Source organism: Gymnoscopelus braueri (assembly GCF_963280865.1).
Source record: "Gymnoscopelus braueri genome assembly, chromosome: 13".
Classification (NCBI taxonomy): domain Eukaryota; kingdom Metazoa; phylum Chordata; class Actinopteri; order Myctophiformes; family Myctophidae; genus Gymnoscopelus; species Gymnoscopelus braueri.
This window is the reverse complement of record NC_137615.1, coordinates 7,868,953-7,886,452: the sequence shown is the minus strand read 5'-3', so window position 1 is coordinate 7,886,452 and position 17,500 is coordinate 7,868,953. Positions and strand designations below refer to the sequence as shown.

The 17,500-nt window shown below is 43.2% G+C and overlaps 1 protein-coding gene across 1 annotated transcript in view; it reads right to left on the bottom strand.

The window, feature by feature from the left end:
* Positions 1 to 13,009, bottom strand: part of LOC308097904 (voltage-dependent calcium channel gamma-4 subunit-like) — a gene marked incomplete at both ends in the record, with an annotated part of 40,045 nt that extends 27,036 nt beyond the window's left edge. Inside the window, one exon of the mRNA XM_080446027.1 lies at positions 12,781 to 13,009. Within this exon, the coding sequence (XP_080302153.1) occupies positions 12,781 to 13,009 (229 nt within the window). The remainder of the gene's footprint in view (positions 1 to 12,780) is intronic.
* Positions 13,010 to 17,500: the final 4,491 nt, after the last annotated feature.

Sequence of the window (17,500 nt, the reverse complement as noted above, 5' to 3'; positions counted from 1 at the left end):
CCGCTATTTTCAGCATGGAACCAAGTGTAAAATCGTTTTTAGTCGACTAAATCAACTGTAGATTTAGTCGACTATAATCTTATGATATTTAGTCAACTAAAACTAGACTAACAGTAAAACATTTCACATGACTAAAATATGACCAGAACTAAAGGGAATTTGATTCAAAAGACTATGACTAAAACTGAATCAAAATGTGCTGTCAAAATCAACACTGTGCACTATGCAGGATAAAACATACACACACTCAGTCCTATAGGTCAACAACAGTATCCCAACCCACAACTACATAAGCAAACGGTATATACGAACACAGCCTGTACAAGCTAGCCTGTAAGTATGAGACCAGCTCAGTGGCCTTGTGGTTCGATCGAAGACGGTAAGAAAAGAAAAGACGAAAGAAAACGGTACCCAATGATGCCTCCTTGCTTGGCACTCAGCATCAAGGGGTGGAATGGGGAGTATAAGTCCCAGTGACATACATGGGGGAGCACTTGTGACAAACTATAGCGTCATGTCCAGGGGGTGTACTTGGACATCATGGACGGCGGATGTACTTGTATACATCAAGCTCTCTCATGCTTTACAGAAACAGGAGACAGGCTCCTGCCCTATGGGCCATATCGATGGCCAAAACGCAAAACCTCCTATCTGAAAAATTAACATTGTTGGGAAAATGAAAAAGAAAACTACAAAATGTTCTATCTTTTTTGCACAATGCTATTTTTTTATGATACCCATCACATAATTCACCGTTTCTGGATTTCTGGATTATATTACAATATTATATGTTAATTACACTGATCTCATATTGCAAATGCAGATAGGAGGTTTTCCCCCACTTTTCCTGGATAATTCTGCAGATAGGAGCTTTTGCACTGTGATGTTAAGTGATTGCATAACTAAATAATGATAAATAGTACAGGCTGTAAATACATACATTTACAGCTGCAAACAGTTGCAATCAGTGGTGTGGTCTAGGTTTGTTTTCTGAGGTATACAATAATCATTCCCTGCACGAGATGCGCGTGGTCGTGGGTTTACGCTAGCGCATTTTCAATGGATGAAATGGTTAGTAGACTGTATACGCTTTTTTCCAAAAACAACAACAATTAGGTGGACTACAAAACAACTGGCCCAGGCACCCCTCGACATAATCCCCCCTATACCCTCAACTCCACCACCTGAAATACCCCCCCACTCCCACAACCCCCATTCCCCCCAACCAGCACAACACACCCCCCAAACCCCACCCACCCAAACCCTCATGCCCTCCAACTCCCCTAACTCATACAACTGGATCACCAACCTTGTGTCCGGTGTGGATAGTGGAATAGTATGTAAGATCATTGAATGTCTTAAAGAGCCTATAAGCAAGGAGGAAAGACAGATGCCTTGACCCTAGAATCACCACAGCCAGGGAGGAGATGAGAGCAGCACACAGGGACTTTGTAGCTGACGAAAAAGGAGAGGGTCTGAGGGAGGAATATAAGCGGAGGAAAGAGGAGCTATATCAAGTGTATGCAACTGGAACAACGGGAGCTGACCCAAAAGATCAGGGACATTAAAGAGGTGTATGTTAACCAGAAACATGGCAAGAGCTGGAAGCTCATCAATGACATTTCTGGCAGAAGCTCTTCTCAGACTTCCAAGATCTGGGGAGAAAGCGCAGAGGAACGAGTTGAAACATGGTACCAGCACAAAACACTCCTAGGAAATCCTCCTTCAACCGAAGAAGAGGATGATCCGATGCTCCTGTCTTCCATGACCTTCCCAAACCAGACGGTTCACCATGGATGAGTACCAGAGGGCCAAGGCTACTATCAAGTGAGGCAAGAGCTGCGGGGAAGATGGAGTGACAGCAGAGGTTCTGATGTATGTGCCCATAGACGAGGTGGTGTTGGATTTTATCAAGCACACACGTCTAGCAAGCTGCCGAAGCTGTGGAGCAAAATGATCATCGATCCAGTACCAAAGTCAGGCGAACTCACCAAGGCATTAGCCTGAGCTCACAAGTTGCCAAGACGGCTAACAGGAAGATCCTCAACCGTCTTAGACCCATCTTAGACACTGTAATGAGAAACTCAGGCAGATACTGGTGCTGAGGAGGATACTGGAAGGAGTAAGGAGCGGAATCTTTCAGTGGTGATCACCTTCATGACTTCCAAAAGGCTTTTGGCACCATCCACCGGGGGAATCTGATGAACATTCTCCGGGCCTATGGAGTTCCTGAGAAGATGGTTCAGATGATGGAGACAAGCTACTCAAGGCAGTCCAGGACTTCTAATAACCTGGGCCTGGACTGCTTCAATGGAACAGGACCTGAAGGTCCGGGGGGCACTTGACTGGAATGCCTTGCATGGGATGAGGAGAGTGTGGAAATCAGACATGGGAGAAGACCTCAAGAGGCGGCTGTTCGTATAGCTACAGTGGAGTCAGTACTGCTGTATGGGGCTGAGACATGGACCGTCACAGCACAACAGGAAAGGGCCTTGGATGGAGTCTACACAAGAATGCTATGAATGGCACTAGGAGTCACATGGACGGACCACATCAGAAATGTGGTCCTCTACAGGAACCTACCATGGGTCACAGACAAAGTCAGAGAGAGAAGGATGAGGCAGGGCACTGCGTCAGGGACCCATAACTAGTGGCAAGCAAACTAACACTATGAGAGCCAACCCAGGGCAAAGCTAGGAGAGACAAGAAGTGCACCACCTATGTAGATGCACTTCGGCGTAACAGCTTAGCCAACAATACTGTAGAGCTCAAGACCCTGATGCTAGATAGGAGAGTGTGGAGGGCAGCGATTCAGGAGTCCCAAGTTGATGTTGGCTAGACCACACTCACACATCGCATCGCAAAGACCCTATTCTATATGATCCGGCCTAACTGACCCATGCCCCCCTCAACATAATCCCCCCCATACCCTCTACCCCAACCCCACCACCTGCAATACTCCCCCACTCCCACACCCCCCCCCCCCCCAACTGCCAGCCCACACCTCTCCACCTCCATAACTCAAAACCCCATCCCACTTCAGGGGTCCCGAGTTGGTGTTGGCTAGACCACACTCTCGCATCGCAAAGACCCTATCCTGTGTGATCCGGCCTAACTGGCCTATGACCCCCTCAACATAATCCCCCCCATACCCTATACCCCCCAACTCCACCTACTGCAATATTCCCCCACTCTCACACCCCCCCCCCCCCAACTGCCAGCCCACACCTCTCCACCTCCCTAACTCAAAACCCCATCCCACTTCAGGAGTCCTGAGTTGGTGTTGGCTAGACCACACTTTCGCATCACAAAGACCCTATCCTGTATGATCCGGCCTAACTGGCCGTTGCCCCACACAACATAATCCCCCCCATACCCTCTACCCCCCCAACTCCACCACCTGCAATACTCCCCCACTCCCACAACCCCCCCCCCCCCCCCCCCCCCCAACTGCCAGCCCACACCTCTCCACCTCCCTAACTCAAAACCCCATCCCACTTCTGGAGTCCTGAGTTGGTGTTGGCTAGACCACACTTTCGCATCACAAAGACCCTATCCTGTACGATCCGGCCTAACTGGCCTATGCCCCCCTCAACATAATCCCCCCATACCCTCTACCCCCAACTCCACCACCTGCAATACTCCCCCACTCCCACAAACCCCATACCCCCAACTGCCAGCCCACACCTCACAACCCCCATAACTCAAAACCCCATCCCACCCCATACCCTCATACCCCCAAATCCCACCCAACCCATTACCCCCACTCCCAGAACCCCCGGTCCCCATGCCCCCAACCAGCACACCACAACCCCCAAACTCCACCCACCCAAACCCTCATGCACCCCCCACCCCATACCCCCCCAACCACCACCCACACCTCCCACACCCTATAACTCCAAACCCCATCCCACCCCCATACCCTCATACCCCCCAACCGACACACCACAATATTTTCACAGGGTTGTTGGCTGCCACAGTGTTCACGTGTGATTTTGATCTGCAATTACTAAAAAATCACGACAATGACGTTCACATTTAAGCAGCAATGACAACCTCTAACCACAAGTTCAAAATGTTCAATGCCAAAACCTCCTATCTATACCTAAAAATGACCTCCTATCTACATAGATGCACATAGGAGGTTTTTACCTAGAAATAGTTAGGCTTACAAACAAACATTATTTTTGTAAATAATGCTTTGTTATGCTCATTTTGAGATCAAGACATTCTACAGTACTGTATCAAGTATTACCATTAATTTTTCTTTATCAACTCACACTCTTGGTGTGATAAAAGTGTCACCACCTGACACTAATCATAAGCAATCAACAAGGCAATGCAACTAACTTGACAGTTACTAACAAATACTTAAATAGTAAGGGTGGAAGACACTTTTTTATTTTGAAAATAATAGATGACTACAAACTGAAAGACATTTAGACGGTCTACATAACATAGAATTCCCAAGTTTCAGCTCTGTCTGCTGCTCAACTAGTTCTGGTGCAGATAAGAGGTTTTGCGTTTCAACATTTTAGCACTAATTGGCACTGAACAAGATAGGAGGTTTTGTTCAAATGACTTTTTCTGACAAAATGAGGGGCGGGACTATCTTGCAGACAGACTGAGCATGTGCAGCATAGCCTATAGTCCTCATCCACAGTGAAATCCGAAAATCATGAAATTTGCACATAGGAGGTTTTGCATTTTGGCCATCGATATGGCTCGGCAAGGCTTACTTACTTACTTCCTTTACAATAGCCTGTAATCATGAAGAAGACATCAAGGAGAGGAGAGAAAGGAGAGAAGGGGGAGAGCGAGTGTCTGGGAGGGAAGGAAGGAAGGAAGTGTGTCTCCGCTGGCTAATTAGTGCCCTGGTGGCCTTTCAGTCGTGGTCGCATTTTAATTACAGAGCGAGAGTGCAGCGTGCCATGCAGGCAGTGGTGTAAAGTAACTAAGTACATGTACTCAAGTACGGTACTTAAGTACAATTTTAAGGTAATTTTGCTTTACTGCAATATTTCCAATTTTCAGTACTTTTACTTCTACTCCGCTACGTATCAGAGGCAAATATTGTACTTTTACTCCACTACAATTATTTGAAAACTTTAGTTACTAGTTACTTTGTAGATTTTGATTATTATTACAAAACCACTTCAGCCCGATACACATTTCGGCCATTTGAAAATAGCCGATCTACAAGCTCACAATGCGCCGCGATGCAGCGTATTGTGAGCTTGTAGATCGGCTATTTTCAAAAGAGTTTTATTTGAAAACTTTGTGAAATGGGACATTCTGCATAATGAGTTTTTGCATTTGGTACTTTAAGTACATTTTGATACCAATACTTTTGTACTTTTACTCAAGTACATTTTGAATTCCGGACTTTTACTTGCAGAATTGATACTTTTACTTGAGTAAGAAATGTGAGTACTTTTTCCACGACTGCATGCAAGGAACGACAAAGCGACAGCAGGCCCTGCACTCTGCCTGTGCGTGGCAACAACAACACTGCTGCCTCCCAACCCGAGACAAACAACTGCCAATCTGCCACCAGTGGTGCTGTTTTGGTTGCACGTGTTTATCGGTTAATTAGGCTAACAATGGTGAATTATTTCCCCTTTTCTGTGTTATTCTCATTAATTCCATGAAAGAGAGAGAGAGAGAGAGAGAGAGAGAGAGAGAGAGAGAGAGAATGAATGCTTCTCTGTAGCATTCTTTGCATAGTCTAGTACGTTGAAATTACATGAATGTATTTCTATTCCTTTGGCAAACATTGGCAAAAGTAGCAACTGTACAAGCTCACAACTTGTGGCAAAGAGATTTTGGTGTAGAGGAAAAAAATAAAGCGGCCTCGTATGGACCCCTGGGGTACTCTAGTCACCTACGTATATAGGGTTTAAGTGGTAAGGTATGCTGGAGTTCTTTCAGTAGTTTAAACTACATTATTCTGACTGAAATGGTAGAGGGTGCATTTATATTAGCCTGGTAAACCCTCCCTCCGGAAATCTCAATTCCATTTCATTTCAGGAGTGAGTCTGGCCTGATCCGCCTGTCTGCAATATTGGCTGTGCTGGAGTTGGGCGGGAGTAATACCGTTGACTGACAACCCCTTCAGCCAATGATAATTTTTCCCCTTCAGCCAATCAGCAGTTCACCAGTCTTAATGTGACGCGACGGGACTTTTGAGACAGCCATACCCAAAATGGGTTGCCTTTTTCGGGTACAATGGTGTCACTGCCCGCCCCTACCGGTTCTCTAATTATTATTTTTTAAATAGGCTTTGTCATGATTAATTGACCACATATATGAAGTTAAACAACTAAATTCTATCCAAACGATATCTTATAAGTAAATTCCGTGCCTCAAAATAGAAGTTAGAGAGCTTTTTGAAGTAAAAAAATAGCGGAGAATTGGCCGCACAAGAAAAAGATGGCTGCCGTTCGTGTTTTGGGCTCACTCGAACTCGCCACCTGATTGGCCAACGTAAGCTGTCAATCACAGAACAATGAGCGACGACGCTGATAGGCGCGGCCGTTTGGCATACACAGCCAATATTGCAGAGAGGCGGTTCATGCCAGACTCACTCCAGGAATCAAATAGAAATGAGATTTCCGGAGGGAGGGTTTACCAGGCTACATTTATATAGCACCTTCAAAGCACTTTACAATGTGCATTACATTCACACATTCATTCACAGTTAGGAGTTCAGTGTCTTGCTCAAGGACACTCTGACAATACAACCCAGGGATTGACCCGGGGATCGAACCGAGAACCTTTCCGATTCCCATGAAGCGGCTGCTCTACCTCCTGAGCCACTGCAGACTACAGTCCTGTTAGACGATGTAATTCATTTTAACTGTGATATTAAATGAACAAATAAATAAATGTGATGTAGCCAGTAGGAGAAAAGGAAACACTTGTTGAATAAGGGACTATATATATACAGTCTTCATCAGGGTGGAGACCTTCCGAGGTCAAAACATGTTGGCAGCTGCCTTTTAATAAATTAAGGCTGTTCCTCCTTTTTACTCCTGAGTGCCCTGTTGTTTTTTCAAATTTTTTGATCCCGTTTGATCCGTGAGCATCATTGACACTTTTTTACTATAGTTACCTTTTTATATCTCCTGTGAGCACCTGTTTTTTCTTGGTTTTTTTTATGTTTATTATTGACTATTGTTCTGCAGGGAATTGGACGTACATGTGTCAGCTTCCAGGACCTCACACTACGTCTGTGAACAGGTTTGTTACACCAAATACGTGTGTGTGTGAAGAGGTGTGTTACACCAAATCCTGTGACTGTGAGAGGTGTGTCACACCAAATCCTGTGTCTGTGAAGAGGTGTGTCACACCAAATCCTGTGTCTGTGAAGAGGTGTGTCACACCAAATCCTGTGTCTGTGAAGAGGTGTGTCACACCAAATCCTGTGTCTGTGAAGAGGTGTGTTACACCAAATCCTGTGTTATTTATTACAGGACATCTAACGTGTCAGCTAAGCTTCCAGGACCTCATGTTGTGTCCACTGTCCCTGTGAAGAGGTGCATGATTGTGTTACACCCAATAACGTGTTTATTATCACAGACAGAATGATGTGTCGCTGCAATACCTTTTAACCCTGTAGCTATTGGTGGAAGAAGTACTGCCCGTGCGTGTGCGCGTGCGTGTGCGCGTGTGTGTGCGTGCGTGTTTGTTTTGACGGACGGACGGGGGGTACTCTGTGTGCTTCCTTGTGTTCTGCTCTGTACTTCAGTCTCCATGACAACAGGAAGCGCTGTCATCCAATGGCCTGTGGTTTGAACCAGAGGCACACAGGAAGAAGTGACATTGTTTGTGTGTGTGTGTGTGTGTGTGTGTGTGTGTGTGTGTGCGCGTGTGCGTGTGCGTGCGTGCGTGCGTGTGTGTGTGTGTGTGTGTGTGTGTGTGTGTGTGTGTGTGTGTGTGTGTTTGTTTTCTTTGGGCTAAAGAAGTGATGCTGTGTGTGTCTTATCTGTGCTACAGTAGCTGTGTTACAATCTGATCTACAAGCTCACAATGTGTAAGTGGTTAAGGGACCTAATTAGAAATGGTCAGGAAAATTCATTATGATTTTATGCTATACGTTTAACATTTCTTATATCCTCAGATTACCTCCCCTGATCTGTGATCAGTAGGCAGGTCACTGACCTGTCCACAGCCCAGAGTGATCAAGCCCAGAACACATGGTGCCATCTTTTAATGAGCATTAATGAGGACCAATTATATGAAGATAAGGTTTAAATGGTTGACGTGTGTCAAGTGAAAACATGGCCTCAATCAGAACTGGGTTATATGACTGGCTGGCAGGACATTTGGCCCCGGGGGGCCAAGCGAGGGTCTCTAACCCTTGGACTGTGTGACCTCATCGTAAACGGCTGCCTAACCAAGCCTGACTCTGGGTCAATTAAAAGTGTTGCAACGCAGTGCGCGTTTCTTGCATGGACGTTTCCCCATGTAGGGTCCGGGGACCACCATCAGGGGATCCAAATGGACCCTTACATGTCTGATAACACTTGATAGTATGCAAATAGAACCAAATGGACCCTTACAGGTCTGATAACACTTGATAGTATGCAAATGGAACCAAATGGACTCTGGGTCTAATTCATATCAAACTGGGGGTCTGTGGTCTGATATCAGAGCTTGTAGCCAATCTACAAGCTCACAACGTGTCTCATCGTGACACATTGTGAGCTTTTTTCAAATAGCCGATGTATTTAGGGGTTAAAGTGGTTAAACTGATTTTGATGCTATATTAACTCATTTCACCGGGGACCCCCCTGGAACCCCTTCAAGGACCCCTGTGGGTCCCCACTTTGAGAACCCCTGCTGATGCAGTGTGACGGGCAGGCAGGGAGGGGGGTCTATGTGTGAGGCTCTGGGTTTGATTGTCGTGTGAAGGCATCGCTTCAGCGCTTTGAAATGATTAATTAACATCTTAAACCAGCGTCGCCATTCAGGGGTGAAACAAAACATCTGAGTACTTCTTCCACCATTGCAGATTGGTCTCAGTCTTTCAGGATGGACCTGTCTTTCAGGACCATGGACAGAGATAGGTATTGTCTTTCAGGACCATGGACTGAGATTGGCCCTGTCAGGACCATGGACAGTGCTACTCTGTCACTGTCACTACAGTCTCTGTCACATAATAGCCTGGGACCAGACGAATCTGCGAGTGCAAAAAAAAAAGTTGCACTCTGCGATTTGGGTCTGGCACCGCTCCATAGAGAATCCATTTCCTGCTCCAGAAGACGCGGGTGACCAATCAGGGCCCAGTATTCGAATATGGGAGACTGTAATTGGTAGTTGGTTGTAGGTCTAACCAATTGCGTCGAGGGCCATTGTTTTGATCCCGCCCCTTGGGAAAAAAAACTTCCTCATGGAAGCACCAGACTCATATCCACGCAGTGATATAGTCTGGCTATCTGTCACAGACTGTTGGCTCACACAATTTTCAAAAGATTCAGCCTAAAGGCGGTTACACACCGGCGAATATGCGAATATACGCAAAATTCGGACTCGTTCCGAATAATTAAAAGACGCTTTTTTCGCTCCGCGAAACTGGTGTGGAAGCTTGCATTGACTTTATAAGGTTTTAAAAAAAGAACGTATTATTCGCATGAAAAAAATCGCCCCGGTGTGTAAGGACCTTAAGGCTTAGCAGTCTGTGCAACCGAAGAGCTGAAAGTGTCCTTGAGCAAGACACTGAACTAACTGCTCCCGATGAGACATACATTTATCTCATCGTAAAACGCTCTGAAGGTCCAGAAAGACTAGAAAGGCGCTATTTAAATGCAGTCCGTTTACTCATTCATGTACACATGTTCATGTACTCGGGTACCTGCTACTTGTTGCACCTTATATAAAACTCCATGTACATACAGTACCTGAAAACTACAAAATGATTGAACTTGCACACATAAAATGTGCCCACTTCTTTACACCTGTAAACCTATTATGTGACAATAAAACTGATTCTGATCATGATTCTGAACGTATATCAAGGGGGGAAAGCTGTCTTGTACTGTATGTTCAAAATTATTACTTTTCAGGAAATGGGGAAAACAAATAACCTGTGTTCCAATGGATCCAGTGTAGTTATTATTTAGTCACAAGCTCTTGTTAATACTTTTCATATGATGACGTATAGGGCATTCATTTGGGGGGGGGGGCATTACAAAGAAATATGGAGATACAAGGTTTCTGCCCCGACAGTGACGATTGTACATGGCTCTGCAAGTAGCCCACAGAACATGCAGGTGAGGACAGTACAAATTTCTGAATGAACATCTGTCTCTCCTAAACAAGACAGTCACTGCCAGCCCCAGACTAATAGAGCCGCGAACAACACAAAAACTACACAAACAAATCCAACAGAAGAGGTGAAAAGGCAAAAAAACTTAACATTTTATACATGACGTGAACACAGAGTATTATCTATTTTTACATCGTCCCGGGCATGTTTCCATAGCGATTTCAGAGGAGGTTGCCTGGCAACAGCATCAGACACAATGAAGAGATGAATGGGGAGAGGGGTGATGCACGCACACTTTCCTTGACTCCAAATGAGTTGCTTCAGTTTAAAAAATCTTGAAAGGGTACAAATGGAACCAAATGGACACTCTCAGGGTTATACAGATTTGGGTTTCCGGGACCTGTTGCCATGACATGGTTATGCATTACTTACTGACAGTCAAGTTACCAGATGTCTGTCTGTCTGTCTGTCTGTCTGTCTGTCTGTCTGTCTGTCTGTCTGTCTGTCTGTCTGTCTGTCTCGCTCTCGCTCTCTTGCTCTCGCTCTCTCTAGGCCTCCTATTTACTATTTTCTTCAATTAATTAAATATTGGATTATAGGATCACAAATGTAACACAAACTAAAATAAACTAGTAATTGATAGGGCATAAACGTATTTTTTGGGGTGAACCATCCCTTTAAGTGGATAAAAGGGGCGTGAACCCCACCTCTATTGAACATAGAGAGCAGTGTTGCCATGTCCATGGCCTTTTTAAAGGACGACTTCACCGATTTTCAACCTATCTTCATATAATAGGTCCTCACTAATACTCATGATAAAATGGTACAATTTTTTTCTACTCGGTCTGTGTCTCATAGGAGTGCTGTGGACAGTTCAGAGTCCCGTCTATACCAGTGACATCATCAATGGGGAATCCAAGCTAATAGAAACTGCAGGCTTTCTATTCCTGGAAAGTTGCAATGCAATAAAAGAAGCCATTGTTCTCGTGTTAATAAAAATCGAAATAAAAAATGTGAAATCTTGTTGAAAAATAAAATCATGCCTAACGATGATGTCACTGGTAGATGGGTTTCTGGACTGTCCACAGCCCTCCTATGAGACACAGACCAAGTAGATTTTTTTTTTACCATTTCATCATGAGTATTAGTGAGGACCAATTATATGAAGATAGGTTGAAAATCTGTGAAGTCGTCCTTTAAGCGACTTTGGGCTTGTTTTTCTGTAAAGTTGCTTGTAAATATTGGTGGTCGCATTGCAGTGGTCGTATTGTGACGCGTTGGGCGCTTGTAGATGTACTATTTTCAAATAGCCAATGTACCTTTAAAGGGCTCATGTAGCCTATAGTCGCTTCTGTTGGGCTTGTTTTCATAGACCAGGTTGTTTTTTCTCTCACAAAACCTGGCAACACTGATACAGAGTACCTTTTAAACCATTTGTTTAAGCCATATAGGCCAACTCCTCATTGAATCCTTTGTATCTATCTATCTATCTATCTATCTATCTATCTATCTATCTATCTATCTATCAAAGTTATATGTTTCTCTTGAGAGAAATTCTTGACCAGTTTCATTCCTTCCTCTTCTTCTTGTCTCTAACAAATGGTGCTTGTAGGAAATATATAATTTCACCCACTTAACAAACACCTGTAAACGTGTGATGATGACAATAAAGTTGATTCTGACATAATGTCAACATGTTCATTCATACAATGAAAAATGAGTAGCTATAAGATCTGCTGTGTTGTTTCTATCAGGCCGAAATGCATATTTACGCACAGGGTAGGCTATGGTTCCCAAACCCATGGGTCCCGGACACATTTTTATGGGTCACAAGTATAGCCTATATCCCCTATTTTTTTTTTCATTTCCTACAATTTGTTTTTAATTATTTCAAACGTTTTTTTTTTTTTTTTTTTAACTCATTTTTCCAAAATAATTTCATAAATAAATAGGCTATATATATATATATTTTTTTTTTAAATAAATTTGAAAACAGATGTTTAAGAAGTAGTGGAAATAGCTGATCTTCAAGCTCACAAGGCATGGCATTGCAAGGTGTTGTGAGCTTGTAGATCTGCCATTTTCTGCTATTTTCACTACCTTGGGTCAACTCACTGGCACAAAATAGTTTTGGATGGGGGTCCTGAAAATAGCTGATCTACAAGCTCACAATGCATCCATCAAATCGTGAGCCTATGTATAAATTAGAGCTAAAGTGGTTAATGTATGTTGATATAATAATGTATATCTGCAAAGTACCTAATAACTAAAGTTTTCACATTTCAAATCATTGTAGTGGAGTAAAAAGTACATTTGCCTCTGAGATGTAGCGGAGTAGAAGTAAAAGTACTGACAACTGGAAATACTACGTTTTGGACCCATATCCATCCATCACTGCTTTACTTTTTTTGCAAACTGTTAATAAAGTAGGCTATGAATCAATCAATCAATCGATCAATCAAGGAGGCTATGGTTCCGTTCGCACCCATAGAGATCCGTCGCTTCTTTACCTTCAATGCAGCAGACTCTCCACAGGCCGGAGTGGGTCAGATCCCCCCGCCTGGTCCTGGGCTGAGGCTGGGGGTCCTCGGCCGTGCCGTTGGTGGCGGTCTGGTTGCAGATGTACTGCCGGGAGTAGAGCCAGTAGTCCGTGCCGATGGCGACGCTCATCAGGCCGAAGGCGGCGAAAGCCCCGACCGTGGCCAGCAGCGTCTGGACGCCGCGCTCACACCACGCCATGGTGGTGGCCAAGCTTTCATACTAATATATTCCGACAAAAAGAATGATGGATCATGTCCGTCCGACGACAACAACACGAAGAAGAGGAACCTGAACGGTTCGAACCCCGCCGCGGCTGGAGGAGAGGAGAGCGTCAGGGAGCGGATTCTCTGGGCATGTTTTCGTGCGTCCAAGACCAAGCTCCGCGACCGCGCTGCGCTTTCCTCCTCCGCTGCTCTGGCTCTGTGCAATTACGCGTTCCAAAGAATACCAAAAAACGCTCGCCCCAAAACACAGTCGTCCCGGGGGGGGGGAAATCAGGTTCTCCTTAGGCTAAACGTAGCCTTTGTAAAACTGCCAAAAACCTAAGCTTGTTATTCCTAACCTCCAGTGGTGGAAAGTAACTAAGTACATTTACTTAAGTACTGTACTTAAGTAAAATGTTGAGGTATTTGTACTTTACTTGAGTATTTCCAATTTCCAATACTTGTACTTTTACTCCACTACATTTATTTGAAAACTTTAGTTACTAGTTACTTTTCAGATATAAATTATGATATAATGAAACATACCTTAATCAGTTTAACCCTATTTTATACCTAGGCTATTTGAAAATAGCCGATCTACAAGCTCACAACGCGTCGCATCGCGACGCGTTGTGAGCTTGTAGATCTGCTATTTTCAAATATTTAGTACTTTTACTTTTGGTACTTTAAGTACATTTTGATGCCAATACTTTTGTACTTTTACTCAAGTAAATTTTGAATTCTGGACTTTTACTTGTAACAGAGTAGTTTTATATTGCAGTATTGGTACTTTTACTAAAGTAAAGAATTTGAGTACTTTTTCCACCACTGCTAACCTCAGTAAACTGCCAAAAACCTAACCTTATCCCTAAACGTAACCTCAGTAAAAACTATATCTAAACCTAACCTTATATTCCTAAACTTAACCTCAGTTAAACTATGCCTAAACCTAACCTTATTCCTATAACTTAACCTCAGCGCAACTATGCCTAACCCTAAACTTATTTCTAACCTTATCCTTAGTAAAAAAAACAAATACAAGAATAAGAACCACTGGGGGCGAGCGGTCCCTGCAGAAAAAAATGGGGGTGAGCGTGTTTTGGGGCGAGGCCCTCCGGTTACCGTTGTGTGCGTCCAAACTCCGCGCTTTGCTCTTTACAATAATTGACGAAAAGACGCTCCCTCTTATTCCACAGTGACTTACAAGTGTGAGATCAGAAAACATGAACTCTCCAGTCAATAAACGAGGTAAATATTCCCCAAAGAGAACAACATACATGTGTCTCAAAGAAGCTTGGACACCATGGCTCTCTTCTCTCGCCTTTTATTTTTGCTCCGTTCTTCTCTTTATGTATCCTTTAATGTAGGCTCTTATCCAGAGTGACTTAACAAGTGTGAGATCGGATAATAAGCAGAGAAAACACGAACTCGAGTCAATTAACATTTTTTTCTCTCTGCTTGAAGCTGAAAAACGTGAATGGATCCGCTGTTCTCTCGACAATTTATAGGCGTTTAGCAGCAGACTCAGACTCACTCTTATCCAGACAGAGTGACTTGACAAGTGTGTGAGATCGGAATAAGCGGAGAAAACGTGAGCTCTAGTCAATAAACAAGGTAATCACATAAATAAGAGAAGAATGAATGTAGTGTGTCTGGAAGAAGCTTGGCTATAATAGCACAGGCTCCCCTCATGGATCCCAGGGGAAATAATGTGTTGCCTCCAGGCAGCGCACACCAGTGGTGGAAAAAGTACTCAGATATTTTACTTAAGTAAAAGTAGCAATACCACAATATAAAACTACTCTGTTACAAGTAAAAGGCCTGTGTTCAAAATGTTACTTGAGTAAAAGTACAAAAGTATTGGCATCAAAATGTACTTAAAGTACCAAAAGTAAAAGTACTAAATATTTGAAAATAGCCGATCTACAAGCTCACAACGCGTCGCGGTGCGACGCGTTGTGAGCTTGTAGATCTGCTATTTTCAAATAGCCTAGGTATAAAATAGGGCTAAAGTGGTTAATGTATGTTTTGTGATATCATAATTTATATCTGAAAAGTAACTAGTAACTAAAGTTTTCAAATAATTGTAGTGGAGTAAAAGTACAATATTTGCCTCTGAGATGTAGTGGAGTAGAAGTAAAAGTATTGGAAATTGGAAATACTCAAGTAAACAAATACAAGTACAAATACCTCAAAATTGTACTTAAGTACAGTACTTGAGTAAATGTACTTAGTTACTTTCCACCACTGGCGCACACCCCGCCGCTGGGGTGACACACAAGTGGTTGCTGCCAGTAGCCTACTAGACAAAGTAGACTATATACTCAAGTAAATACTCAAGTATTCAAACGTACAAATTACGAAGTACATTTTCATTTCTATATCAATGCATTGCCATATTGAAATGAACATTTCCCAAAACATAGAGGAGTAGTAGTAGAAGAAGAGCGGATTTGCACTTACTGTGACATACATTATATTGGAATAATTTCTCTTTTGGGTCACGTGCTGAAAGGTTTGGGAACCAGTGATATAGACTCTACACTTATATTCATACACTTATACTCCAGTACTTTTACTGAAGTACTGGAGTTGAGTACTTTGTCCACCACTGCATGTAACCATGACAACACAAACAGTTGCTTGACAGAGGGCACAGTAGCTCTGTATCATGCTGCATGTAGCAGGTTTAAAATAGCAGTGGTTCCCAATCTTTTCAGCCCTTGACCCCCAATAATAATCATATTTGATCTGGGGACCCCCCTCCCTGATGAGCACTTGGAATTGGAGGAGTGCAGATTGGCTATTTTCTTTAATTTTTCCGTCTTTATTTTACAATTTGGCCAATGTTTAACCCGTTTTTATAGCATAGCTTTGTTGATTACTTTTTACTTTTTTTGGCAGTAAAAATGTCTTAAAAGTCCTTCATTTGTCACTTCATGTCATTACATTAATATATTATACATGTTAAAATATGAGTGCTTTGCCAATTATTTGGGGGCCCACGTGCAACATCCTCATGACGAACCACACACACACAAGTTAATTGCTGCTATAGAGTAGGGGTTCTCAACCTGTGGGTCGGGACCCCCAGGGGCGTCCCCACATGATTTTGTAATATTAAAATAAAGTAACGTAAAAAATGTCGTTTTTTTTTCTTTTCTTTTTTTTCTTTGAAACCTTGAAAAATATGTTTTCATTGTGATACCGTTACATAATTAACTTCAAGTATACTTTCTCCAGCATTGCTAATAGAGTTTATTATAATGAATGTCTCTGAATGTGCTTCACAATGGAGACACACTGAAATGATGGCACCAGTAAACACATGGATTATATTTCATGCTCTTTTATTGTGGAGACCCAGTGCAAGTCAGTGCGGGTTGAATCACACATTCCACTCGACAAGGACATGTTTATGTATTAAGTACACAAACAGAAGGATATTTATTAGAACATTGAGTGTCACACCATTGACTTCCACAGTTTGTATACACACAGTTGGAACTTGTACTAACAGTTGGATAACCACTATGCCACCCGTCGTAGTTCAGATTGGAGCAATCGGACCACATCCATCCACCCTCGAAGTACAGGTCATTCAGTCCAACCCAGGTCTGTACCTGCGATGGTTTATAGTTCAGGATCAGGGTTAGCAGAAAGTGGTGCTCCCCTTTGCTGTGGATGGACACCAGGCTGGCATTTTCAGAGCGGCAGTTCTTCTCTGCGTCGTTCCAGTTCATCTCTGGAACCGTGTACTTGTAGCAGTGGTTGTTGAAGCTGATCCAGAACGTTGGACAGTCTCCACGCTCCAGCTTCAGCTCAGCAGAGGGACTGGCGTGCACGGTGCCTACACACACACACACACACACACACACACACACACACACACACACACACACACACACACACACACACACACACAGGAAAATAAAGATGCCATATGAGAGTGATGCCATAGAAGAACCATTTTTGGCTCCAGAAATAAAAATGTTCAGACTAAAGTTCTTTAAAGCAAGGGTTCCCAAACTATTCAGGCCACGACCCCCCAAAATAATAATATTTGAACTGGGGACCAAAATAATCATATTTGAACTGGGGACCCCCCAAAATAATCATATTTGAACTGGGGAACCCCCACCCTGACAAGCACTTGGAATTGTAGGTATTACATATTGTTTGACTCGGTTCCACAGACACATATATTGTGAAAATAGCCGATCTACAAGCTCACAAGGCCTCACAATATTAAAAAGCTATTAAAGGGATAGTTCACCCCTAAAACTACCTAAAAATTCCTATGGATTAATCACCCCATGGAGACTTGATTTTTTTTTTTTGTCGCATTCCCAAGCCAATAATTTGATGACCGGCAGCAGAACTATCCCTTTAAACGTCCTTGACCCATTAAGACCTGAAGCCGATTCTACAAATGTCTCCTAAATCCCAACAGAAAAACCTATGTTTCTATATCAGTGGTGCTCAA